The sequence below is a fragment of the Heptranchias perlo genome, chromosome 5 (assembly GCF_035084215.1).
Source record: "Heptranchias perlo isolate sHepPer1 chromosome 5, sHepPer1.hap1, whole genome shotgun sequence".
NCBI lineage: Eukaryota > Metazoa > Chordata > Chondrichthyes > Hexanchiformes > Hexanchidae > Heptranchias > Heptranchias perlo.
The window spans coordinates 121,383,962-121,410,111 of NC_090329.1; the positions used below are offsets into that span (position 1 = coordinate 121,383,962).

General features: G+C 44.6%; 1 protein-coding gene across 2 annotated transcripts in view; it reads right to left on the reverse strand.

Moving 5' to 3' along the window:
• The window catches only part of slc4a1ap (solute carrier family 4 member 1 adaptor protein), a 119,862-nt gene that overhangs the window by 13,849 nt on the left and 79,863 nt on the right, over window positions 1-26,150 (reverse strand). For both annotated transcript variants that reach the window (XM_067985147.1, XM_067985146.1), the window contains 2 exons: window positions 15,137-15,338; window positions 153-266 (listed from right to left, as the gene is read on the reverse strand). In XM_067985147.1, coding sequence (XP_067841248.1) covers window positions 153-266; window positions 15,137-15,338 — 316 coding nt within the window. The remainder of the gene's footprint in view (window positions 1-152; window positions 267-15,136; window positions 15,339-26,150) is intronic.

Here is a 26,150-nt window from a genome sequence, read left to right on the forward strand (position 1 = left end):
TTTACTTTAATCCCACCAAACTTTTATCTCAAACCACTGCTGGAACTACAGAACATTGATCCCTCAATCATTATTATACATGCTTGGCCAGCTACCTATTTTTATTTTAATAAATACAAAGCTAAGTGGTGATGCATTTGCATCGGCTATACCTGGGGTCGAATCTTTACACAAAAAGTCTTTATAGTCCTCCTGGTGTTCTGGTGAATGAGCTGCGCCATCCTTATCTCCTCCTTCATCGGGGCACCGAGCCGACAGAGCGGTTTCTAGTCAAGAGAGAGAAGCGAAACAGATTAGCACGTTTTGTGTCGGATGCTTAAATGAGCAGGCTTACTCAGTTGCCCTTCGCTCATTGAAACCACACAGCAGTTAATCCCGCAGAGAGTCTTGTTACAAATGAATCGCAAAATCAATGCGTGGGTTGCCTGGCGTGAAATTGTATGCAATCGCCAGCAATACAACAGCACTCAGAAGATACGTCTCTAGGCAACGCATCGGCTTAATCAGGTGGGAATCCAGATAGGTTTGGATAAAATACTTAGATGGGGCAGAGAGGATACTTGGTGATGGGGGGGGGGGGGGGGGGGGAGTTGATGTAAGAGACTCAATAACTCAGTTCTGAAACACTGCTGTTGCAAAGAGGCAACATCACAATTGCATCTAGTAGCAGGAATTGCTAAGTGAAGCGAGGGGATCAAATACCAGAGACACAAGTTAAAAATTTGAAAGTGTGCAGCGAGAAGTCAAACAGAACATTTTCACCTTGCACGGTTGTAGACTTTTAGAATAAGTTACCAATGATGGCCACCAAAGCAGACAGTATGGGTGGGTTCAAAAGGCAGTGTGATGCATTTCTACAGAGAGAAACGACAGATATATGATGAGAAGCTGGTGAAATGTGGCTGATGAAAAAAGGGGCAAGCTATTCGGACCTAATGACCATTCCCTGTTGCTAAAAATTCTTAAGCTTATTTAAATAATTGATTATAAATGTACGCTCTAGGTGAAAAAAGTACTGTAAGATGTTTAACAGTTATTTCTTAATTAACTAAATTAGATTTACTTTGACAGCATGGAGACAGTGCCCCTGTGAGTTGTGATCTCTTTTTCTTGGTTGCAACTTTGCAGCTGAAATAGATAAATATTTTGATGAAACTATTTTTTTTTAAGAAAAGGTTTTTCCAGTGGCTGGAACTCAGTGCCCCTAACAGAGCTTTCCATTAACCTCAACAGGCCAGTAAAGAAGTTCAGTTTTTCTAATTCAGAGAAGCTGCTGAACTGTAGAGCTCACCGAGACCTCAGGTAGATTAAATCGAGCCTTTGCAACAACCCCACTCCTTTGAACTGCCATATGTTGTGTATATGAACCGGGAACCTGTTAATGAAAAAGATTGTTTCTACTGGTTAATAATCAGCAGCAAGGGGACATAGACTCAGCGTTATCATGATAAGAATGAGGGGGAAGTTAAAAGAATTTTTTTCCCCCTCACAGAGAACATGGAATGTTTCACAAGAAGTGGCAACTTAAACATCAGTTAAGAAGGAATTGGGTAAGTGCCTGAAAATGCAGACTTTAAAAGGATACAGGGAAAAAGCAAGAAAATGGGATTAGAGTTGGTAGCTTCAATTGATAAGGGGGCGGTGCCAGAGGGCTGGAGAATTGCAAATGTGACACCCCTGTTCAAAAAAGGGTGTAAGGATAAACCCAGCAACTACAGGCCAGTCAGTTTAACCTCGGTTTTAGAAACGATAATCCTGGACAAAATTAATAGTCACTTAGACAAATGTGGATTAATAAAGGAAAGCCAGCACGGATTTGTTAAAGGCAAATCATTTTTAACTAACTTGATTGAGTTTTTTGATGAGGTAACAGAGAGGGTTGATGACAGCAACGCAGTTGATGTTTGATAAAATGCCACTTGTCAGCAAAATTGAAGCCCATGGAATAAAAGGGGCCGTGGTAACATGGATATGAAATTGGCTAAGTGATAGGAAACAGAGAGTAGCGGTGAACGGTTGTTTTTCGAACTGGTGTTCTCCAGGAGTCGGTACTGGAACCACTGCTTTTTTGGATATATATTAATGATTTGGACTTGGGTCTACAGGGCACAATTTCAACATTTGCAGATGACACAAAACTTGAGTGCTGTAAACAGTGAGGAGGATAGTAATAGGCTGGTGGAATGGGCGGACACATGGCAGATGAAATTTAATGCAGAGAAGTGCGAAGTGATAGTTTGGCAGGAAGAACGAGGAGAGGCGATATAAACTAAATGGTACAATTTTAAAGGGGGTGCAGGAACAGAGAGACCTGGGGGATCCTGGGCTTTATGAATAGAGGTATAGAGTACAAAAGCAACTAAGTTATGTTGAAACTTTATAAAACACTGGTTCGGCCACAACTGAAGTATTGTGTCCAGTTCTGGGCACCGCACTTTAGGAAGGATGTGAAGGCTTTAGAGAGGGCGCAGAAAAGATTTACTAGAATGGCTCCAGGGATAAGGGACTTCAGATATGTGGATAGACCGGAGAAGCTGGGGTTGTTCTCCTTAGACAGAGAAGGTCGAGAGGAGATTTAATAGAGGTATGCAAAATCATGATGAGCTTAGATAAAGTAAATAAAGAGAAACTGTTCCCATTGGTGGAAGGGTCGAGAACCAGAGGACACAGATTTAAGGTGACTGGTAAAAGAACCAAAGGAGATGTGAGGAAAAGCTTTCTTACGCAGCGCGTAATTATGATCTGGAATGCTCTCCCTGAAAGGGTGATGGAAGCAGATTCAATCGTGGCTTTCAAAAAGGAATTGGATAAATATTTGAAGGGAAAAAATTTGCAGGGCTATGGGGGAAAGAGCGGTGGAACGGGAGTAGCTGGATTGCTCTTACAAAGAGCTGGCACAGGCTCGATGGGCTGAATGGCCTCCTTCTGTGCTGTAACAATTCTAGGAAGAGCTAGTACTAAACAGAACAGGCACAACATTTTTATAACAGCTGATCGCTGTACTGAATCTTGTAGGAAAGGTGATCAAAGGAATAACTGAACAGGTCCCAGAAACAAGGGAGGATTGGGAATGGACGGGGCAATTTGCATCGAAAGCTCTCACCCAGCTAGTTTAACTTACTTTACACAAAGGTAAAGGGACAGGGAGTTAGGGATAGATTAGGAGAGCTGGGTGGGAGCTGGCAGTGAATCAGGTGTCAGGCAGGAGTTGGTGGTGGCAGGTCTAGAGGGTTGGGCAGAATTCGGTAGAATAGTAGACATCCGTGGGATGCCGACATCAAACTCAAATTCCAGCTGGCCAATCCCATCCCGTGATTCAATTACTTTTCCCATGGAAACAATAAAACTGCTGGCCTTGAGCATAGGCACAAGCTCACATCATCCCATTTAGCAGCGGTCTTGCACTATTTAACGTAAGCAGTTAGGTTTTAGTGGATTCTGATCCTACAACAGTCAGACACTTCTTTGTGGAATCCCCATTACTGGTCAAAGTGAGTTCACAGCCCTATTTGTAAATCATTAATACCCATTCAGATTTCTCCTGAAGTGTCCCACCAAACTTTTAAACCTGTACCCCTGGTTTTGGGCACTTTAATGAACAATTTTCTGATTAGTGTCACCCATTAAAGGACAATTTTAAAAAAATCCTCAATGTGAACTACATATTTTAAAAGCTACATTTTTTGGGTAGCACTCAATTTGTCTCTTTTTCTCTGAATAAGGATGAAAGAATAAACTTGCATTTATCACGTATTTAAGACACTCCAAAGCATTTTGTGTATTACCTCTGAAGTGCAGTCACTGTTATGCAGGCAAATGCAGCAGACAATTTGCACACAGCAAGATCTCACAAATGGCAAATGAGTGAATAGGCTGTTTTTTGGAGGCATTGTTAGAGAGAAAAATGTTAGCCAGGACAGCAGGAAAACTACCTGGTCTTCTTTGAATACTGCTATGGGATCTTTCACGTTCACCTGGCGGCTGGCAGAAGAGGCTTTGATTTAACATCTTATCTGAAAAATGGCCCTCCGACAATGCAGCACTCCCACGTGGTACTGCACTGAAGTGCTAGCCTAGAATATGCGGTCAGGTTCGTAGTAGGGTTTAAACCAGAGGTGAGAGTGCTACCAAATGAGTCAAGATTACTACACATTTGAATGCCGATGATCACTTAACTGACTTATGGAGAACTCTGGAGCTCCAACTAAGATTTGTCACAAATGATTTTACAACACAGAAATAGGCCATTCGGCCCAACAGGCTCATGACCGATGTTCATGCTCCACGTGAGCCTATCTTAGGAAAAACAAAAAGATACCAGAATTGGTCATGACATCAAAAGAGAAAGATAGGTTAACAGTGCAGACTGGACAACATCAGCAGACGTCCCATCTAGAATGTTAACCTGCCTACTCTTTCACAGGCTGGTACTCCTGTGCTTTTAGTTCAGGTTTCCTGGATTCACGGTACTTTTTTAAACTTAAAAAAAGATGTACCTCAATCTAGTCAATCACTCATGCTGCAAATAAAATCTAGATTGAAACTTCTTTTTTGAGTATAATTTAAGATCTTACAGGGAGCTGATGTGCCAAAGGTGGCCAATGTGCTGGACTGATAAGGTTGAGTAGAATGGAAACATGAATAATTGAGAAACATGTTACACTTGAATTCGAGGTTACACAATTAGTGATCTTAGTTTTTGCACTGATCATTTTGCATTGAGAATAAATGGGAAAGCAGCTTGGTACATTGGAATTCTACATTTGGAACAAGCAAGTGCTGATCCAGTCAACCACTCTTTCCCAAAGACAATTTGACGGAAGCTTTTGGGCTGAGAAGAAATGCTGTGCTCTCTTACTGCAGAGCTGAACACATTTTAACATTGTAGTCAGGTCTGAATTCCCAAGGAACACATTCTCATGCCAATAGCCCCCTTTACCAGAACCGAGCAGCAGAACCAGAGAGATCACTGACAGGAGGAGGCTATTCAGCCCATTGCACCTGTGCTAGCCCTGTACTAAATTTTATAAATCTCTTTTACAAACTTCGATTAGATAGCTGGGTTCTTTTCCTTTTTTGTTAGGGCCGCATAATTTAGATCTGCATATCCAAATCAGACAATTGAGATTTACACAAGCCTGGGGCCAAGATAACGAGCTAAAAAGGTATAAATGGCAGTGTATGTAACCTTTTGTGGCAACATGTTTCACAGTCCATGTGCAATTTCTGCGCTCAGATACATTCTATCAACTTCATTTTATCTGTACACTCTGAATTAGGAATTGTAATGTTGTCTGTAAATTTCTATAATTACAACTGGTAAATTGCACATGGCTGTACCCAAAGAAGTGGGTTTCAAGAAGGGTCTTAAAGAAGGAGAGGGAGGTGAAGAGGTGGAGGCATTTAGAGGGGGAATTTCAGCATAGACTCTAGATGGCTGAAGGTACGGCCACCAATGGTGAAGAGAGATGGGATGCAGCAAGACTCTGAGTAACGAGAGTTCTCGAGGGATTGTAGGGCTAGAGGAAGTTACAGAGATAGGGAGGGCAAGTCCATGAAAGGATTTCGACACAAGGATGAGAATTTAGATTTGAGGCATTGGGGGGCTGTGAGGCAACGTAGATCATAAAGGACAGGGGTAATGGATGAATGGGACTAGGTGTGGGATAGAATTTAAGCAGGCGAGTTTTGGAGGAGCTCAAGTTTATGAAAGGTGGAGAATGGGAGGCCAGCCATGAGAACATTGGAATAGGTGAGTCTGGCGGTGACAAAGGCATGGATGAGGGTTTCTGCAGTAGATGGGCTGAGATAGGGGCGGATGTAGGCGATGTTATGTAGGTGTGCGGTCTTTGTGACGGAGAGGAAATGGGGTTGGAAGCTTAGCTCAGGGCCAAATAGGACGCCGAGGTCGCGAACAGTCTGGTTCAGCCTGAGACAGTGGCTGAGGAGAGGGATGGAATCGGTGACAAGAGTACAGAGTTGGTGGCAGGGCTGAAGATAATGCCTTTGGTCTTCACAATATTTAACTGGAGGAAATTGCGGCCCACACAGGACTGGATGTCAGACAAGCAGTCTGACAAAACAGAGGCAACGGTTGGTGATGGAGAGGTAGAGTTGGGTATCATCAGCGTACATGTGGAAGCTGACTGCAGCAGTCCCACTGAGTTGGACAATGGTAGAGGATGGTGTGGGCGAACATGTCTAAGGTTCAGAGAGATCGAGACAGAAGAGGAGGGATAGAGCACCATGGTCTCAGTCGATGGATGTCATTTTTGACTTTGATTAGGGCCATTTAATTTGTTTCAATAATGATCTCACTTTCTGGTGATAAACAACAATTCTAAAACTGCAAATTCTCAGCTGTTAGCATTCTTATCTGTGTCGGAAGGCTGTGGGCTCAAGTCCCACTCCAGAGACGTGAACAAACAACCTGGGCTGACACTTCAGTTCAGTACTGACAGAGTGCTGCATGCTAGCATGCTGTCTTTTGGACGTGGCAGTAAACTGAGGTCCCATGTCCCATCTGACTGTTCAGGTGAACGTAAAAGATCCCATGCCAGTATTTGAAGAAGAGCAGGGAGTTCTCTCTGCATCCAGGCCAACAGTTCTCCCTCAGCCATTACCATCAAAAACTGATTAACTGGTCATTTCTCTCACTGGCTATTTATGGGACTTTGCTGTTTGAAAATTGGCTGCTGCATTTGCCTACATTACAGCAGTGACTACACTTCAAAAGTAAGTTGCTTGATGTACAGTGCTTCAGGATGTCAGGAGGACGTGAAAGGTGCTATTTATTTTTTCTTCACTTTTCTAGTCTCTGCGGCACAAGCTTCTCCTCTGACAAGACATTTCCCTCTCTTCCTTTTTGAATTTTCTCCCCTTCCCTTCTGAAAGGAGACACCCTCTGATACCTCATGCAAGTAGCCATCAGTTCTCTGCGAGTCTCGACAGTGAGGCTATCCACTATAGGGGAGGGCATCAATGCCAAGCCTGATCGTGTCCTCCACTGACATCCACACACTCACACTTCCACAGGGGTCAAAGAGGGCGATCAGGACCAGGAGGCACAGGCAACTTTCCCTACCCTTCGCTTCCCTAACTCAGGAATGTTGAGGCCAACTATAGCACCCCAGCTGCTGCCCTGGCTGAGATCAGCTAATTCAGCGCAGACTGAGGACTGAACCTGGGAATTTCTTGATTCAGACACTGTACACTTTGCCTGTAAGCCATGGGGGAAACGGTTTCGACCAATTCTGCTGGCTGTTAGGTGGCATGGGAGCAGTGTTCCAGGAGCAGTGCCCCCTTGTACCATTCATTCCACTTTTCCACCCTGTGGGAGAGATTCTGATCTCTCCTCCACAGCACCATGCCCAACTTTCAACAGATTGAAGGCTAAACATGCAAACTACATTTAAACTGGGATACAAATGGAAATCCAATCAATGCAGCAGGCCATCAGAGCTATGTAAAACCCCTACGCAGTCATCCAGACATTAAGTTCAAGATATAATTGTTCCTTGCTTTCAATGCTGCCGCGAAATGTCCCTCTTAGTTTAGTTTGAAGTCGGGTACTTCCTACGTTGTTTAATCAATTCTGTCACTAGGTATATTTATCACCACAAATTGCTCTCACCACTAGTGACAGATCCGTAACCACTGCAGCTATTTTCATATGGCTCAAACTGATCTCTCCAGACACAGCACAAATTTGGAAAAGAAAGCAAGAACTTGCATTTATATAAAGCACCTCATCCTAACCTCAGGACGCCCCAAAGCACTTAACAGCCAATGAATTACTTTTGAAGTTTCGTCACTGTTGTTATGCAGGAAATGTGGCAATTAATTTGCACACAGCAAGATCCCACTAACAGCAAATAAGATGAATGGCCAGTTTTGTGGTGGTGTTGGTCTGGGGAAGAATGCTGGCTAGGGCACTGGAAGAACTCCTTAAATGGTAAAGGATCAAGTGCAGAACTGTAATGCTGGGCGTTTTTCTGCAAAGTTTCAGTGGGCACTGTAGGAAATATTCACCGGGTCATTATTTATGTTTTACTGCAAGCCTGGTAACAATACCGGTTTTATTTAATGATATGAGGGGATATGGCGATCAATGTACCGAATTAATGTCCGCACCAAGCTGCGTGCGCCAAAACAACGGCTGGAGTGGCAAAAGCTCCAAATATTAGTTTGTCCAGCATGTCTGAGAGATTGGGAATCCATGTCCTAAAACACCACCGCACTGGGATTGCTCTCCTTAGAACAGAGCAGGTTAAGGGGAGATTTAATAAAAGTGTTCAATATTGTGAGGGCTTTTGATACGAGTAGATAGGGAGAAACTATTTCCAGTAGCAGGAGTGTCGGCAACCAGAGGTCACAGGTTTAAGGCAATTGGCAAAAAATCCAGGGAGGAAATGAGGAGAATATTTTTACGCAGTGAATTGTTATGATCTGGAATGCACTGCCTGAAAGGGTGGTGGAAGCAGATCCAATATTAACTTTCAAAAGAGAATTGGATAAATATTTAAAAAGGAGAAATTTGCAGGGCTATGGGAGAAAGAGCAGGGGAGTGGGACTATTTGGATAGCTCTTTCAAAGCGCCGGCACAGACACGATGGGCCGAATGGCCTCCTTCTGTGTTGTATCATTCTATGGTTCTAGGCGTTGTGCCCATTGGATATTCCATCCCATTTTTACAACTTGTGACGATGGCGGTGGGTCACCTACTGAGTAGTTCAATGCAGTCTCTTGCAAGACAATTTTTGTCAGAAAAATGAGAATTTAAATAATTCAGAAAGAAGTAACTGTGATTTTGTTCCGCTAGTAATTTTTCACAGGCTGCAGTGTCCAAGTATTAATTAAGGCCTGCGCGATGTGGGTGTAACTGGAAATCCAGTCAATGCTGTTGCTCAGCTGGTGAGCCAATTTGGTAAGCAAGTTTTATTTTACCTACTTGTCTCAGATCAAACATCTCTACTTTATTATCTCTTTTCGGTGAAATGAAATAAATGATGTGTATAAATTCTGTCAACTAGGCTGCCCTCCCGAGGTTTAACACTGACAAGGTTTAAACAAACCTATTGCTAAACTGCCATTCTGAACTGCATCAAATTGCTAAGACAATCAGGGAAGTGTCACTACGATGCGGGGGTGGGAAACTGCTGGTGCTGACGTTTTGGAGGATTTGCTGGGTACAGGAACGGGAGTGAGCAGCCGTAGAGGGAAAGGAAAACTTCAATCTGAACTTATTGGAATGAATGAAGAGACGTTTTCATTGTAGGGACCACGGTAAGCTTTTACTGCAACTAGAGATGTCTGATCCACTCGGGAATCAGGATCATTGAGGTACACGGTATGTGCCAATACTGTACAAATTTCATTACTTTAAAGGGAAAGGAAAATCTAGCTGAGTTCTGTTTGTTCAAAGTAATCCCTTGCCCAGTGTCTCATATTCCAACTCATTCTTTCTCCAGGATCTTGAAATTGTAGAACCCATTATTCCCTCAATTTCCTCTTCTTCGGGCATTTACATCGAAATAACAGCACAGAAACAGGTTATTCGGCCCAACTGGTCCATACTGGTGTTTATGCTCCAAACGAGCCTCCTCCTGCCCTACTTCATCTCATCTTATCAGGCTTGATGTCACCTACTCACTACTTGCAATTGCCTCTTTTCTGTATCCCCTACATTTCAACCATGCATTATGAAACTTGGCCCGTCCCTTAGGTTTCCCGAATTTTTTTTAAAAAAGCTCAAAAGAAAATACAAATCGGAAATGTAATATTTTAAAGAAAGCTTCGAATTTCCTACCCCAACAGAGACCCATCTTGTCAGGTCTCCTTTCCTCCACAAAGGATTCACCTGTGGCCCAGAGCAGCTCCATTCATTTTAGGAGGCAAATGAGGGAGGCAAACAGTGCCAGCTTGAATGAGGGGCCGTAGGTGGGTTGGAAGCAGAACACCTGCTTGAAGTGGGCTGGATGGGCAGCAGAGTTGCCAGACCGAATTGGAGGGGGGAGGGGGAGAGGAGTGCCAGACTGAATTGGAGGGGGGAGGGGGAGAGGAGCGCCAGACCGAATTGGAGGGGGGAGGGGGAGAGGAGCGCCAGACCGAATTGGAGGGGGGAGGGGGAGAGGAGCGCCAGACCGAATTGGAGGGGGGAGGGGGAGAGGAGCGCCAGACCGAATTGGAGGGGGGAGGGGGAGAGGAGCGCCAGACCGAATTGGAGGGGGGAGGGGGAGAGGAGCGCCAGACCGAATTGGAGGGGGGAGGGGGAGAGGAGCGCCAGACCGAATTGAGGGGGGAGGGGGAGAGGAGCGCCAGACCGAATTGGAGGGGGGAGGGGGAGAGGAGCGCCAGACCGAATTGGAGGGGGGAGGGGGAGAGGAGCGCCAGACCGAATTGAGGGGGGAGGGGGAGAGGAGCGCCAGACCGAATTGGAGGGGGGAGGGGGAGAGGAGCGCCAGACCGAATTGGAGGGGGGAGGGGGAGAGGAGCGCCAGACCGAATTGAGGGGGGAGGGGGAGAGGAGCGCCAGACTGAATTGGAGGGGGGAGGGGGAGAGGAGCGCCAGACCGAATTGGAGGGGGGAGGGGGAGAGGAGCGCCAGACCGAATTGGAGGGGGGAGAGGCAGAGGAGTGCCAGACTGAATTGGAGGGGGGAGGGGGAGAGGAGCGCCAGACCGAATTGAGGGGGGAGAGGCAGAGGAGTGCCAGACTGAATTGGAGGGGGGAGGGGGAGAGGAGCGCCAGACCGAATTGGAGGGGGGAGGGGGAGAGGAGCGCCAGACCGAATTGAGGGGGGAGAGGCAGAGGAGTGCCAGACTGAATTGGAGGGGGGAGGGGGAGAGGAGCGCCAGACCGAATTGGAGGGGGGAGAGGCAGAGGAGTGCCAGACCGAATTGAGGGGGGAGAGGCAGAGGAGCGCCAGACTGAATTGAGGGGGGAGGGGGAGAGGAGCGCCAGACTGAATTGGAGGGGGGAGGGGGAGAGGAGCGCCAGACTGAATTGGAGGGGGGAGGGGGAGAGGAGCGCCAGACCGAATTGGAGGGGGGAGGGGGAGAGGAGTGCCAGACCGAATTGGAGGGGGGAGGGGGAGAGGAGCGCCAGACTGAATTGGAGGGGGGAGGGGGAGAGGAGTGCCAGACTGAATTGGAGGGGGGAGGGGGAGAGGAGCGCCAGACCGAATTGAGGGGGGAGGGGGAGAGGAGCGCCAGACCGAATTGGAGGGGGGAGGGGGAGAGGAGCGCCAGACCGAATTGAGGGGGGAGAGGCAGAGAAGTGCCAGACTGAATTGGGGGGGTGGGGGGAGGGGGAAGAGGAGTGCCGATGAATTGAACGGGGATGGTTGGGGAGGACAGTTAAAGGGTTGGGAGTTGATGGGATATGGAGTCTCTGTAACCTGGGTCCAGACGGAGTCGAGTGCCTGTGAACTGGGCTGGGTTGCGCCGAGGTGGGGGCGCGTTGGATATCGAACAGTGACTGTTGCAGAAACTTTTGCGGAAGTGATAGTTTGGTCGGTTTGTTGAAAATTCAAACTTTACTTTGTTTTTCTTTTTTTTAAGAAAAAAGCAAATCTTTCAATGGTAAAGAATAAAAGTGCATAAAGTTAACCAGAATCCACAATTTTTAATATAAAAATCCTCAATTTTCCACCGGAGCATGCACCTACCCCAACCCCACAAATGCACGACCAACTTTGTACCTTCAACAGTTCGATTCCCCCAATCAGATTTTCTTGTGTTTATGTTTTTTTTTCTCTAGGTAAGGGTATCAAGGGATATGGAACCAAGGCGGGTAAATGGAGTTAAGATACAGATTAGCCATGATCTAATTGAATGACGGAGCAGGCTCGAGGGGCTGAATGGCCTCCTCCTTTTCCTGTTTCCCTCCAATACAAGTGAAAAAACGTGTCTACTTACAGCTTGAGTTACAAACCTTGTGTAATTATTTGTTTTCACCTCATAGGTTCATAATCAGGATTATTCTCTAGTTGCCAGCTTTTCAGAAGCTGCTGGGTTGTCTTTTGCATTCTAGGAGGAAGAGATTACCCCAAAATACTAAAAGAAAAATTAGAACCAGTGCTGGCTTCAATCTACACCGCTGAAAACAAGCCGACAGTAATTGAGGTCAGACTCCTTGAAGCAGAACACAGGCTTTTAAACCTGAACGACTGCAAAACAATGGGCGTGGGAGATGGAGGGAGAAGGCGACCAGGCAGGCAGAAATGATGATAGAGGTCACGCCAGGAAAATTGTGTGCTGCCGAGAATAAAAAAAACAAGTGATGGAACAACTGGGCTTGCCCAAAAGAACTGGAGTTAAGAATTGAGGCTAAGTTGCAGATATCCAGAACTGGAGCGAGTTCACCAGAGCAGCACAGGCCAGAATTCTTGCTCATTTGTTTCGTTCCGAGACAAAGGAAAGGATTTTAGCAGCAACATGCAACAACATCCACCTGTAGCAGGGCGCAAAACCACCCACCTGTGGCAGGGCGCAATAACCACCCACCTGTGGCAGGGCGCAATAACCACCCACCTGTGGCAGGGCGCAATAACCACCCACCTGTGGCAGGGCGCAATAACCACCCACCTGTGGCAGGGCGCAATAACCACCCACCTGTGGCAGGGCGCAATAACCACCCACCTGTGGCAGGGCGCAATAACCACCCACCTGTGGCAGGGCGCAATAACCACCCACCTGTGGCAGGGCGCAATAACCACCCACCTGCGGCAGGCTGCAACACATGCCCACAGTACAGTGGCTGCTCTGTAGGAGGGTACAATGACGCATGTAACAACGGGCGTAACAACATCCGTCTGCAGTACAGCACTTTGCAACAACACTCGTCTGCTGCAGGATGCAACTATGCATGTTAGCAGCAGGGTGCAACAGCACCTGCCTATAGTAAAACAGCTCACAACACCTGTCTTTACTACAGCTGCTTGCAACAATCTGTAGGGGGCATTTAACAACAACAACTTGTGTTTATATAGCACCTTTATAAGACGTCCCAAGGCACTTCACAGGAGCATAATCAAACAAAATTTGACACCGAGCCACATAAGGAGATATTAGGACAGGTGACCAAAAGCTTGGTCAAAGAAATAGGTTTTGAGGAGCATCGAAAAGGAGGGGAGAGAGGAGGTTAGGGAGGGAATTCCAGAGCTTAGGGCCTAGGCAGCTGAAGGCACGGCCACCAATGGTGGAGCAAAGAAAATCAGGAATGCGTAACAGGCGGGAATTGGAGGTGCACAGAGATCTCAGAGGTGGTTACAGAGATAGGGAAGGGCGAGGCCATGGAGGGATTTGAAAACAAGGATGAGAATTTTAAAATTGAGGTGTTCCCGGACCGGGAGCCAATGTAGGTCAGCGAGCACAGGATGACGGGAGAACGGGATTTGGTGCGAGTTAAGAGACGGGCAACAGAGCTTTGGATTAGCTCAAGTTTATGGAGGGTGGAAGCTAGGAGGCCAACCAGGACAGCGTTGGACTAGTACAGTCTGGAGGTAACAAAGGCATGAATAAGGGTTTCAGCAGCAGATGAGCTGAGGCAGGGGCGTAGACGGGCAATGTTACGGAGGTGGAAGTCGGCGGTCTTGGTGATGGAGCGGATATGTGGTTGGAAGCTCATCTCAGGGTCAAATAGCTCGCCGAGATTGCGAACGGTCTGGTTGAACCTCAGACAGCGGTCAGCGAGAGGGATCGAGTCAGTGGCTAGGGAACAGAGTTTGTGGCGGGGACTGAAGGCAATGGCTTCGGTCTTCCCAATATTTAGTTGGAGGAAATGTTTGTTCATCCAGTATTGGATGTCAGACAAGCAGTGTGACAAATCAGAAACAGTGGAGGGGTAAAGCATCTTCTCAGGTTGTTGTTAAATACTGAATACCCATCCAGCAGAATACTCAAATATTTTGCCTGGTCGAAGGAGTTGGGAGAAACACTTCAGAGATTTGCTCCGTGACGCCATCTTGTGGTATTTTGACAGTTGACACAGCAAAATTGAATGGGAAATGTTGGCACGGCAATTTCCAATGGTAGATGTTGACATAAAAGTGAGACTAAAAATCGGGGCAATAAACAGTAAGGTTTGTAGCCACGAAGTGCATGCTGTATGCAAGATTTATTTTAAAAACCATAAACAAATACCCTTCAGTGGAACATAGGAACAAGGGTAGGCCATTCAGCCCCTCGAGCCTGTTCCGCCATTCAATTAGATCATGGTTGATCTGTACCTCAACTACATTTACCCGCCGTAGCTCCATTTCCCTTGATACCCTTACCTAACAAAAATTAGGTGGTTCGAGAGGAAGTCTGATCAATAAGACCCCTTTAAAAAAATTCAGAGTGAATATTGACATCGCTGTGACAGCCAACAAACAGGAGGTGGGGTGGGAATTGTGATACAGTAAACAAAGTCTCTACAGCAGTCTATTTACTCATAAAACGAGTCTCTGAACGCATGACCACTTTTTCTCCCGCAAAATGCAGTGAGTGGAGGATAGTTACATAATACAAATCATGTGCGTAAAATCAATCCCAGTCACTTACAGCAGTGCGGTCTCCAGACGTGAATGACAGGGAAATTACCCAATTGGGAACTCCATTCTGGCCGGGACTTGTGGTGTCACTATATGCAGCTTTTGAACAAAAAGGGCAGACAGAAGACAGAAGGATGCTGAGCTGTTTCCCAAGCGTTTTGAATATTGATTACAAAGGTGTAGAAGACAGCAATGCTGCATCTTTTCCCTACCCTAATTTTCTCTCCTCCAGGCTCTGACGTTTACTGGGAGATGATTCCATAGGCACCGGCAGCCCGAACCTTGCCATTCTTTGGGTAGTAACCTAGACGGTGAGTGCCGTGGGCCATTCAACCACTGATGGCATCACAGCCATGCAAAATGCTGTTCACTAGGATGGCCACACGTTCACAATTTCCAGTGGGATGGCACAGCAGGGGTGGGAACCTGGCTGATTGTTTTTTTTTCTTTTCCTTAGCCCAGAGACACAATGGCCAATTGTAGCAGCTTATCTGCCGCCCCAGCTGAGATCAATGCGGCAGCACAACTGGGAAGGCTCCCTCTTACCAGTCCATGCTGCCTTATTGATCCCAGCAGTTAAGAAATCCCCTCTTAACTCACCGTTACCCTGGTTGGGATTTTCAGCTAAATCGGTAGAATGAGACAGGCCTGGTTCTTGTTCCATTTCTTGTTCCTGGGCCCGATTATCAGGCTTGTTCTTTTCAGTTTCCTCCTCTTCCTCCTCCTCCTCCTCTTCGACTGCTTGGCTTTCTTTCATGTTAAAGAAACTACTGGGTGGTTCAGGGCGTTTAGGTGGCAATCTCTGTATAGGAAGAAAAAATATAAACACAGCTTTTCATTACCAAGTGTTTGGAATGCACTGGATGTTTCTTTCAGAATGGAAGAATTTGTCATTATTACAAGGATTATTCTATATTCTTTTTCATAGAATATCACTACATGCCTACTCACCAATTGCCTTAAACTCTCATCAGAATTGCTTCTTGTTGCCTTTTGGACCCATTATATTGTCCAATTCAATGTAGTAACTTATTCCACAACTCTATTACCCTTTGAGTGCACAAGGTCAGGCTGACCTCACTTCTTTATCCTAACTTTTTGTCTCCTGGTATTTGAACTTTTTAAACCAGCAACAACAACTTGCATTTGTATAGCACCTTTAACATAGAAAAATGTCCCAAGGTGCTTCACAGAGACATAAGGGGTAAAAGAAAAAGAAAATGGGCATTGAACCTAAGGAGGAGATATTAGGAGAGGTGACCAAAGGTGTGGTCAAACAGCTGGGTTTTAAGGACATCTTAAAGGAGGAGAGGGAGGTGAGGATTTGGAGGGGATTGAAGAGTGAGTTCCAATGTGTGGTTCGGGTCCTTTTGGTGCTATGGGAGGGGCGGAAACCTGATTGGAAGGATTCAAATGAGGAGTTGTAGGAGAAATGGACATTGCATCTGGGAGGTGACAATGCATTCACGGACACCGGAGAGGAAAGGGGGAATTGAACAATTAGTCAGGATGAACTTTGTCAATTCTCTTTATAATCTTGAAGCCTTCAAGTAGGTCACCTTGCTACCTCCTCTTATCTAAGGAAAATGCAGTAAGTGGTAAACCCATGCAGTAGCCTACCCAAGGAGGCGATGGAAGGGTGATGGACACATCTTTGACAGACAAGAGTATCAGAGGTAAAGTGGGATAAGAAGTCTGTGATTTTTGGGCATCCCGATTGATGGAGATGGTTTCTGGTCCTATACAATCCTATGTCTGAAGGAAATTGAGCCATAGGATGTGTATGTGTGTTGATTTAAATATGCCAAATCACGGGTTACCACGATTTTCTAGAGTTCATTTGAATGCATTAGGGAACTGGCGAGTAATTTAGATAAAGTGGTGCACAAGGTTGCACTGTCAAATGGATAGGGTGAGCAAGGATGGGCTCGCCTTTTTGTATGTAACAGACTGAACTACCTTAATGCTGCCCTGTGTCTTAAATTCGTGATACCTGGAAAAATATCCTTCTAAAGTTTTAAAATATTTTGGGTACCACAGAATCATACAGTACAGGAGGCCATTTGGCCCATTTGCCTGTGCTGGCTCTTTGAAAGAGCTATCCAATTAGTCCTACTCATCTGCTCTTTCCCCATAGCCCTGCAATTTTTTCCTTTGAAGTATTTATCCGATTCCCTTTTGAAAGTTATTATCGATTCTGCTTCCACCACCCTTTCAGGCAGTGAATTCCAGATCATAACAACTTGCTGTGTAAATTTAGTTTCCTCATGTCGCCTTTGGTTCTTTTGCCAATTACCTAAATCTGTGTCCTCTGATTACCGACCCTTCTGCCACTGGAAACAGTTTCTCCTTATTTACTCTATCAAAACCCTTCATGAGTTTGAACACCTCTATCAAATCTCCTCTTAACCTTTTCTGCTCTAAGAACAGCCCCAGTTTCTCCAGTCTCTCCACATAACTGAAGTCCCTCATCCCTGGTACATTCTAGTAAATCTCCTCTGCACCCTCTCTAAGGCCTTGACATTCTTCCTAAAGTGTGATGCCCAGAATTGGACACAATACTCCAGCTGGGGCCTAACCAGTGTTTTATAAAGGTTTAGCATAACTTCCTTGCTTTTGTACTCTATGCCTCTAATTATATTTTTTTTAGATAAAGCCATGGATCCTGTATGTCTTTATAACAGCCTTCAAAGACTTGTGTACTTACAACCCCAGGTCTCTCTATTCCTGCAACCCCTTTAAAATTGTACCAATTAGTTTATTAGAAAATTAATTACTTCACTGCGTTAAATTTCATCGACCATGTGTCTGCCCATTTCACCAGTCTGCCTACGTCCTCCTGAAGTCTGTTATTATCCTCCTCACTGTTTACTACATTTTAGAGTTTCGTGTCATCTGCAAACTTTGAAATTATGCCCTGTGTAACCAAGTTCAGGTCATTAATACATATTAAAAAGAGCAGTAGTCCCAACACCGACCCCTGGGGGACACCAGTCTGAAAAACAACTGTTCATCACTACTCTCTACTTTCTGTCCCTTAGTCAATTTCGTATCCATGCTGCCACTATCCCTTTAATTCCATGGGCTTCAATTTTGCTAACCAGTCTATTACTTTGTCAAACGCCTTCTGAAAACCCATATACACAACATCAACCACACTACCCTCATCAAATCTCTCTGTTATTTCATCAAAGAACTCAGTCAAGTTAGTCAAACATTATTTGCCTTTAACAATTTTGTGCTGGCTTTCATTTATTAACCCATATTTTTTTCAAGTCCCAATTAATTTTGTCTCGGATTATTGTCTCAAAGATTCCTCACCACCAATGTTAGGCTGATTAGCCTGTAACTGTCGGGTTTATCCCTCTCCCCTTTTTTTTTTTTGAACAGGGGTGCAACATTTACAATCCTCCATTCCTCTGGCACCATTCCAATATCTAAGGAGGTTTGGAAGATTGTGGCTAGATCTTCTGCAATTTCCATCCTTACTTCCCTTAGCAACCTAGGATGCATCCCACCTGGACCGGTTGACTTATCTACTTTGAGCGCTGTCAACCTTTTCTCTACTACCTCCTCCCTTTACTGCGACATTGGCAGCATCCTCTTCTTTAGTGAAGACAGATGCAAAGTACTCATTTAGTACCTCAGCCATGCCCTCGGCCTCTACAAGATGATCTCCTTTTTCCCTAATTGGCCCTACCCTTTTACTATTTATATGTTTAAGACAGACTTTTGGGTTCCCTTTTGTGTTACCTGCTAATCTATTCGCATACACTCTCTCTGCCCCTCTTATTTCCTTTTTCAGTTCTCCCCTGTAGTTTTTGTATTCAGCCTGGTTCTCTACTGAATTATGAACCTGACATTTGTCATAAGCCTCCTTTTCCTGTTTCATTTTAATCTCTATATCTTTAGTCATCCAGGGAGCTCTCGCTTTGGATGCCCTAGCTAGTCCCCCTGTGGGAATGTGTTTAGTCTGTACCCGAACTATCTACTCTTTGAAGGCCTCCCATTGCTCATTTACTGTTTTACTTGCCAATCTTTGATTCCAATCCACCGTGGCCAGACCCCCTTTCAACTCACTGAAATTAGCCCTCCCCCAGTTGAGTATTTTCACCTTTGATTTTTCCTTGTTCTTTTCCATAACTACTCTAAACCTAATGAGATTGTGATCACTAGTTCCCAAATGTTTTCCCACTGAAACAGGTCCACTTGCCCCACTTCATTCCCCAGAGCTAGATCCAGAACTGCTTCATTCCACATTGGGTTGAAACATACAGATCAAGAAAGTTCTTGTACACATTTCAGGAATTCCTCCTCCTCTTTGCACTGTTATTTTCCCAGTCTATATTGGGATAATTGAAGCCCCCATTATCACTACTCTAAAGTTCTTACATCTTTCTGCAACTTGCCTGCAAATATGCTCCTCTATCACCCTCCCACTATTTGGTGGCCTATAGCACACATCCAGCAGTCTAATAGCTCCTCTATTGTTCCTTAATTCTAACCAAATAGATTCTGTCTTTGACCCCTCAATTAAAAAAGTGTCCTTTATTTCAGGTCTTTCCTTCTTCCCACCCCCTTAACTGACCCCTAAACACATGATTCTCTGGCTAATATGGTGCAGGTGACTTGCTCCCAGGATAGTTCGGATGAAAACTTTAACACACCATGCCCGATCTGAGAGTGTTTGATGCTAACACTGACTGTGAAAAGTAGAAAAAGGATCTGTGCACCAGCACTGACCTCCATCACCTCGAAGAGCACCAAGTAAACATCCTCAACCTCAACACAAATAGAACTTTCCCCATGTTGGGTGATCTGGTAGTTTGGGGGGCAATTCATTGTGACACAGAGGGGTACTGGGCAAGTTTTCGGCAGCAACTTCCCACATGTTGAGTTTCTAATTTTGGCTGCCTCACCAAAGAGGTGGCAAACAGAGGTCACGCGCTGAAACGTCAACCCCACCTGCCCTCTCTCCACTGATGCTGCCTGATCTGCTGTTTCCAGCATCTTCGGTTTTTATTTCTCTTCTTCAGCCAGTTGCTCGGTGAGCAAGAGAAGCTTGGGTTGATTCAAACCCAAATTTCCCTCGCCTCCTTCCTCAGTGAATATACCTGATGGACTGAATGGCCTCCTTTATCTTTGTGAACCCAAACACAGGCGACAAAATGGAAAATCTCATCTGACGACATATTAGAACTCGCAATGGCTGCTGAACTGAAGCAAGCTCCATCCTTTGATCTATTAATTTTTTTAAAGTCAAAATTTTTAAACTTAATATGATGCTGAAATATACAACTGACAAAGCCACATATAAAATACATTCTGCAATTGTAGAGCCAAAATAACAAGTCACCAATCAAGCAAAGAATGAAAGAACTCACGTTGCAATTTAAAACACTAATTCAGTCAGATCTAAACACATTGGACATACCAGCGGGAGGAGATCCGTGGGGGGGGGGGGGGGGGGGGGGGGAGGGGCGGGGAAGGATTTGCGGGTGTGAAACCCGGATGGGAAGTAGGCAGGTCGCGATCTGTGAGCGCATCCTTAATGAGGCCAATCAATGCCTCTTCCGGGTTTCGCACCTGGCAGCCAGCCTGATTGACAGGCTAGCTGCCTGTCAGCAGAGAGGAGCTACACATCCAAGAAGGGGGTGGGGGGAAGACATCGGAGAAACATCGGCCGGGGGGGGGGGGGGGGGGGTTTGCAGGTGACATCATTTGTAAGGTATGTTTTTTTTAATAATGGGAAATGTAATTTTATTTCATTTATTCAATTTATTTTTCATCGAACTGGCCCTTCCTGTCTGCTTTCACCAGGCCTGAATCGGAAGCCGTGGGAAAGCCGCCAAGGTAACGTTAAAATCTTTTTAAGTGTCCAATTTGCAAAAAGTAAACTACCGTAAGTACCTCATTGAGGTACATTTGCCCCTTTAATTATCGGCCCGCCGGATTTAATTGCCGCGTCTGGGTCGTACGTGTTTTTCGGCGGGTTGGAGCCGGGATTCCCTCCCACTCCTTAAAAATGCGATTTTGTTTTCCCCCCCCCGCCCTGAATCCACCCGGACTTTGCAGTTAAAGTCCTGCCCATTGTATATCAAAGTGAAGAAAATGAATCCCTTTGGATCTCTTGATCAGAATCAATAGTCTGAAATCGAATTAAAATAAAATGAGCAAAGTCACTTATTTGTGACAGCACAAGTCAGATATAGAGTAAAGCTCTCTTTAATTTGCCATGAGGAGCCTTAATCCCAGCCTTATAAGCGCACGCCCTACTGTATCAGCATTGCACCTCCGTCTCCCATAGCTGCCACTGCTGCGAATTAAGATTTAGTCCCACACCCCAGCTTTTTCCCCATAACACTGCAAATTAGTCTTATTCAAGTAAACGTCCAATTGCCTTTTGAAAGTTCCTATGGAATCTGATTCCACCACCCTTTCAGGTAGTGCGTTCCAGATCTTAACAACCCTTTGTGTGAACATTTTTTTCCTCCTTTCCCCTCTAATTTTTTTGCCAATTATTTTAAATCTATGACCTCTGGTTACTGACTCACTTGCTGAAGGAAGTAGTCTCTCCCTACTTGGCCTATAATTTAACCCCCCAAAATTTTGAATAGGTCTCCCCTTAGCGTTCTCTGCTCTGCTCTAAGGAGAACAATCCCAGCTTCTCCAATCTCTGCACATAAACCAAGTCCCTAATCCCTGGTATCATCCTGGTGAACTTCATCTGTACACTCTCGAAGGCCTAAACATCCTTCCTAAAGGGTGGTGCCCAGAATTGTACACCATACTCCAGCTGAGGCCTAACCACTAATTTGAAAAGGTTTAGCGTGACTTCCTTGTTTTTGCATTCAGTGCCCCCATTTACAAAGCCAGGTATGCTTTCTTAACCGCCTTATCAACTTGCCCTGTCACCTTCAAAGATTGATGAATATGCACCCCCAGTTCCCACTGCTCTTGCACCCCCCTCAAAATAGTATCATTCAGATTATACTGCCTCTCTATGTTGTTCCTCCCAAAGTGCATCACTTCACACTTATCCACATTAAATTGTATCTGCCATCTGTTTGCCCATTTCACCAGTCTGTCTATGTTCTCCTGAAGTTTGCTACTATCCTGCTCACTATTTACTACATTGCCAAGTTTTGTATTCATCCTTAAACTTCGAAATTATACTCCCTATACCCAAGTCCGGGTCATTTATATATAACAAGAAAATATTTATATATAACAAGGGTCCTAGTACCGACCTACGGGGGACCCCACTGCATACTTCTCTCCAGTAAGAAAAACATCTGTTCACCACTACTCTCTGCCTCCCATCCCTTAGCTAATTAAGCACTCAAGTTATCACCATCCCTTTAAGCCCACATGCTTCTATTTTCCAAATAAGTCTGTTATCAAATGGTTTTTGAAAGCCCATATATATATCTACTGCACTAGATGTGTCACCCACTTTACTCCCTTGACATGAGCTGGCCATGCTTAGAGTGCTCTTGTTTCACCCACTGTGTCCCCTTGCCATGGGCTGGCCATGCTGTTAGTATCAGTTGTTCTGTCAACTGATCAGTGGCATGCAGCGTGTGGGAATAATCTCTTGTGGCCAGCTTGTCAGTTTTCTCTCCCTTCCTTGACTCAGTTGGTAGCACTCTCACCTATGAGTCAAAAGGTTGTGGGTTCAAGCCCTATTCCAGAGACTGGAGCACATAATCCAGGCTGACACTTCTGTGTAGTACCGAAAGAGTGCTGCACTGTCAAAGGTGCCAACTTTCAGATGAGAGGTTAAACCAAGGTCCCGTCTTCCCTCTCAGATGGAAGTAAAAGATCCCACGGCATTATTCAAAGAGGAGAGGAATGCTAGCCAACATTTATCCCTCAATTAACACCTAAAATAGATGATCTTGTCCTATATTTCATTAGTGTTTGTGGGAGCTTGCTGTGCACAAATTGGCTGCCGTGTTTCCTACATTACAACAGTGAGTACACTTCAAAAGTACTTCATTGGCTGTAAAACTCTTTGGGACATCCTGAGGTTGTGAAAGGCGTGATATAATTGCAAGTTCTTGCTTTCTTTTTCCCAGATAATTTGGCCCAAGGCTAGTGGATATTATGCTGTAGGAATATCAAAGCATAAATGTTAGTGCAGATTGGGATTTGAACTCTGATTACCCGAGAATCTGAGGCCTTAGTTGCTGCAGTTCTTAGTTTTTAAAAAAAAATACAATCTGGGCTCTCAATTTATTTATTTTAGAATAACCTGAATGCATGTATCCACATTCCAGAGAAAATATATTTAAATTTTGCACCAAATCAGGAAGATATAAAAATGTATATTCTTCTCAAAATATTTTGAACATCCTGCTATTCTTTACAGCTACAAGTTGGTGCCCATAAAATTTAAGATGGAAATTTACTCTCCTGGACAATGGGGTTAGAATGCTCTGTTTATGAACATTCAATTTTTATACAGGTATTTGAAAAACGTTGTGTTGACTCCATGTAGTAGATGTTGCGGTTGGGATGGCTGCACTCTAAGAGTGGGTGTTACCGTCAGTTAAACACTGGCCTTTGACCACTTGGGTTCAAAACCTGCCCAGATTGATGAGAAAGAAGTCTTCTTAGTGTCTGCTGACTATAAGGCGTCTTCATGAAGTGATTCTGGGCAGAATTAACCCAGTTACTAATGGCCACGGGCACGCCGCAGAAAATAATCCCCTAGTTTAGCAATTTCACTCAGGGAAGATACAGGGATGACTGGTGTGGGAAATGGAACAAGCAGAGTATTATTCTCAAGTGGGGTCTGAGGCACATTGTTAGAGCAGATTAGAGAAAGTTCTACAGTAAATCTAACTGTGCCGTTTCTGTGTCGGGAGTACTTGCTGTTGATACTGGGCACCCTATATAGAAATTGTTTAATGTCCCAGTGCCATTACCATTCACTTTTGTGAACATAAAGTTCAAAAAGAAAATGGAATGGTTGTACAAAGCTATGCAGATATAGATATCCTCAGGACGTCCAAAGTGCTTTACAGCCAATGAAGTATTTTGGAAATGTAGTCACTGTTGTGATATGGGAAACGTGGCAGCCAATTTACGCACAGAAAGCTCCCACAAAACAGCATTGAGATAATTTCCAGATAATCTGTTTTAGTGATGTTGGTTGAGAGATAAATATTGGCCAGCACACCGGGGAGAATCGCCCTGCTCTTCTTCAAAATAGTGGATGTGCTGAAAATATATGTATTGTATTTGTATTTTCAAAAGGCATTCAATAAGGTGCCACATAAAAGGTTCTTACACAAGGTAAGGACTCATAGGGTTGGGGGTAATATATTAGCATGGATAGAGGAGTGGTTAAAGGGCAGAATAGAGAGAGTAGGGATAAACGGGTCATTTTCGGGTTGGCAGGCTGTAACTAGTGAGGTGTCAGAAGGATCGGTGCTTGGGCCTCAGCTATTTACAATCTATGTTAATGACTTAGATGAAGGGGCTGTGTGCAATGTATCCAAGTTTGCTGACGATGCAAAGGTAGGTGGGAAAGTAAGCTGTGAGGAGGACACAAAGAATCCATGAAGGGATATAGACAGATTAAGTGAGTGGGCAAGAAGGTGACAGATGGAGTATAATGTGGGGAAATGTGAGATTATTCACTCTGGTGGGTAGAATAAAAAAAAACAGAATATTTTTTTAAATGGTGAGAAACTATTAAATGTTGGTGTTCAGAGAGACTTGGGTGTCCTCATACAAGAAATACAAGAAACACAAAAAGTTAGTATGCAGATACAGCAGGTAATTAGGAAATCAAATGGCATGTTGGCTTTTATTGCAAGGGGGTCAGAGTACAAGAATAAGGAAGTCTTATTACAGTTGTACAGGGCTTTAGTGAGTCCTCACCTGGAGAACCGTGTACTGTTTTGGTCTCCTTATCCAAGGAAGGATATACTTGCCTCAAAGACAGTGCAACGAAGGGTCACTAGATTAATTCCTGGGATGAAAGGGTTATCCTATGAAGAGAGATTTGAGTAGAATGGGCCTATAGTCTCTGGAGTTTAGAAGAATTAGAGGTGATCGCATTGAAACATATAACTTTCTGAGGGGGCTTGACAGGGTAGATGCTGAGAGATTGTTTCCCCTGGCTAGAGAGTCTAGAACTAGGGGGCATAGTCGCAGGATAAGGGGTCGGCCATTTAAGACTGAGATGAGGAGGAATTTCTTCACGCAGAGGGTTGTGAATCTTTGGAATTCTCTACCCCAGAGGGCAGTGGATGTTGAGTCATTGAATATATTCAAGGCTGAGATGGATAGATTTTTGGACTCGAGGGGAATCAAGGGATTTGGGGATCAGGCAGGAAAGTGGAGTTGAGATTGAAGATCAGCCATGATCTGATTGAATGGTGGAGCAGGCTCGAGGCCGTATGGCCTACTCCTGCTCCTATTTCTTATATTCTTATGCAGCATGCATGGGTCAGTCAGAGTCAGAACGCGCTCCTGTACCTCTCAAAGTCCTTTACAGCCTCTACAATATGTCCCAGTTTCCTTACAAATAATGTTTGCATAAATGTTTTGTAGCCTTCCATCTGTTTATAGTAATGTCAGAAAAATTGGGGGAAAGAACCGCACAATGCTCTCCATAAGCAGCAGTTTCTGGAGCAGACTAAAATTCATGTGTTATTTTGGGCAGAGGGTAAAATGGTACTGCAGTTTTCAAAATAGTCAAGATTTAAACAGGGGAAACCTACAGTCAAATATTTTCAAACTCTAAATCAATAAATCATGAATACAGCATATAGAAATTAGAGCTGCCTCTCATGATTTTTCTTAAATACAAAGAATGCTTCACTCTGAAATCAAATAAAGTCAAATCTGCAATACAGGAAGAACTAACCCCTGGGGTCAGGTTAGAAAACCGTTACGTGACAAAAGGTTTGGATCATGTAATGGATCACAAAAAACAAATCTGAAGCCAATTATATGCTTCGCCTTGAACACGGACATGGCAATATTTTCTATTAAATAGCTTTCATCCTGCTATTAGTTTTGTTGTTGCAAATTGTTCCTTCCCATTACTATCAATCTTTCATATTTTGTCACATGGCTTTGCACATTAAGACTCATTCCACCATGTTCTATTCCAACTAATTCTCTCAATGCCTCAAACTCTTAATTTCCAGCATTCTCCCCTTCCTTGATATCTCTTAATCCCTATATCTCAATTTACCTTTATTAAGTTTCAGTGCTAGCACACCCACCTCCAGGTCAGAAGGTTGTAGGTTCAAGTCCCACTTCAGAGACTTGAGCACATAATCTAGGCTGACGCTTCAGTTCAGTACTGAGAGAGTGCTGCACTGTCGGAAGTGCCGTCTTTCGGATGAGACGTTAAACTGAGGCCTCTGTATGCCCCCTCGGGTGGATGTAAAAGATCCCATGGATCCTATTCGAACAACAGCATAGTAAACAGTATCGACACCGGTACTGATCCCTGATGAATCCCACCAGCTGCCTCCTCCTGTACCCGTGCAGCCCTCAGTATAACTAAGCTCCATTTTCTGTGATTCCACCAAGTTCTTACCAGTTTCCATCATCGATTTTGGAGGAGAGGGCAAGTCAAGAAGAA